The 461-nt window shown below is 48.4% G+C and overlaps 1 protein-coding gene across 1 annotated transcript in view; it reads right to left on the bottom strand.

Moving 5' to 3' along the window:
• CSNK2A2 (casein kinase 2 alpha 2) overlaps positions 1–461 on the bottom strand; it is an 8618-nt gene that overhangs the window by 7527 nt on the left and 630 nt on the right. Inside the window, exon 2 of the mRNA XM_072421496.1 lies at positions 323–434. Within this exon, the coding sequence (XP_072277597.1) occupies positions 323–434 (112 nt within the window). The remainder of the gene's footprint in view (positions 1–322; positions 435–461) is intronic.

Below are 461 nucleotides of genomic sequence, written 5' to 3'. Positions count from 1 at the left end.
ACACGTTACATACACGTGACACACACACACACACGTTACATACACGTCACACACACACGTTACATACACGTAACACACACACGTTACATACACGTGACACACACACACACACACACGTTATATACACGTGACACACACACACACGTTACATACAGGGGGTCATGTGACCCCCCTAGACCTGGAAACAATATGTAGCGTGATTTTCACATGCAGAGGCCGTCTAATATCACAAACTGGGTGAATCTGCATTACAATGGGGGAGGAGTTTATTTGGGGGCGGGGATTCGGTAATGCCCCAATCCACACATCAATGTTTACCAACCTTCAGTATCTTCACCACGACACGCTCATTGTTGGTGATATTTATCGCCTCGAAGACCTCGCTGTACTTCCCGCGGCCCAACTTTCTCACCAGCTGATAATCTTCCTGATTCCTGCAGAGGAGACACCGGGGGTCAGTG

The sequence above is a fragment of the Pyxicephalus adspersus genome, chromosome 9 (assembly GCF_032062135.1).
Source record: "Pyxicephalus adspersus chromosome 9, UCB_Pads_2.0, whole genome shotgun sequence".
Classification (NCBI taxonomy): domain Eukaryota; kingdom Metazoa; phylum Chordata; class Amphibia; order Anura; family Pyxicephalidae; genus Pyxicephalus; species Pyxicephalus adspersus.
Note: the sequence above shows the minus strand (reverse complement) of the source record. Positions and strands in the feature narration are given on the sequence as shown.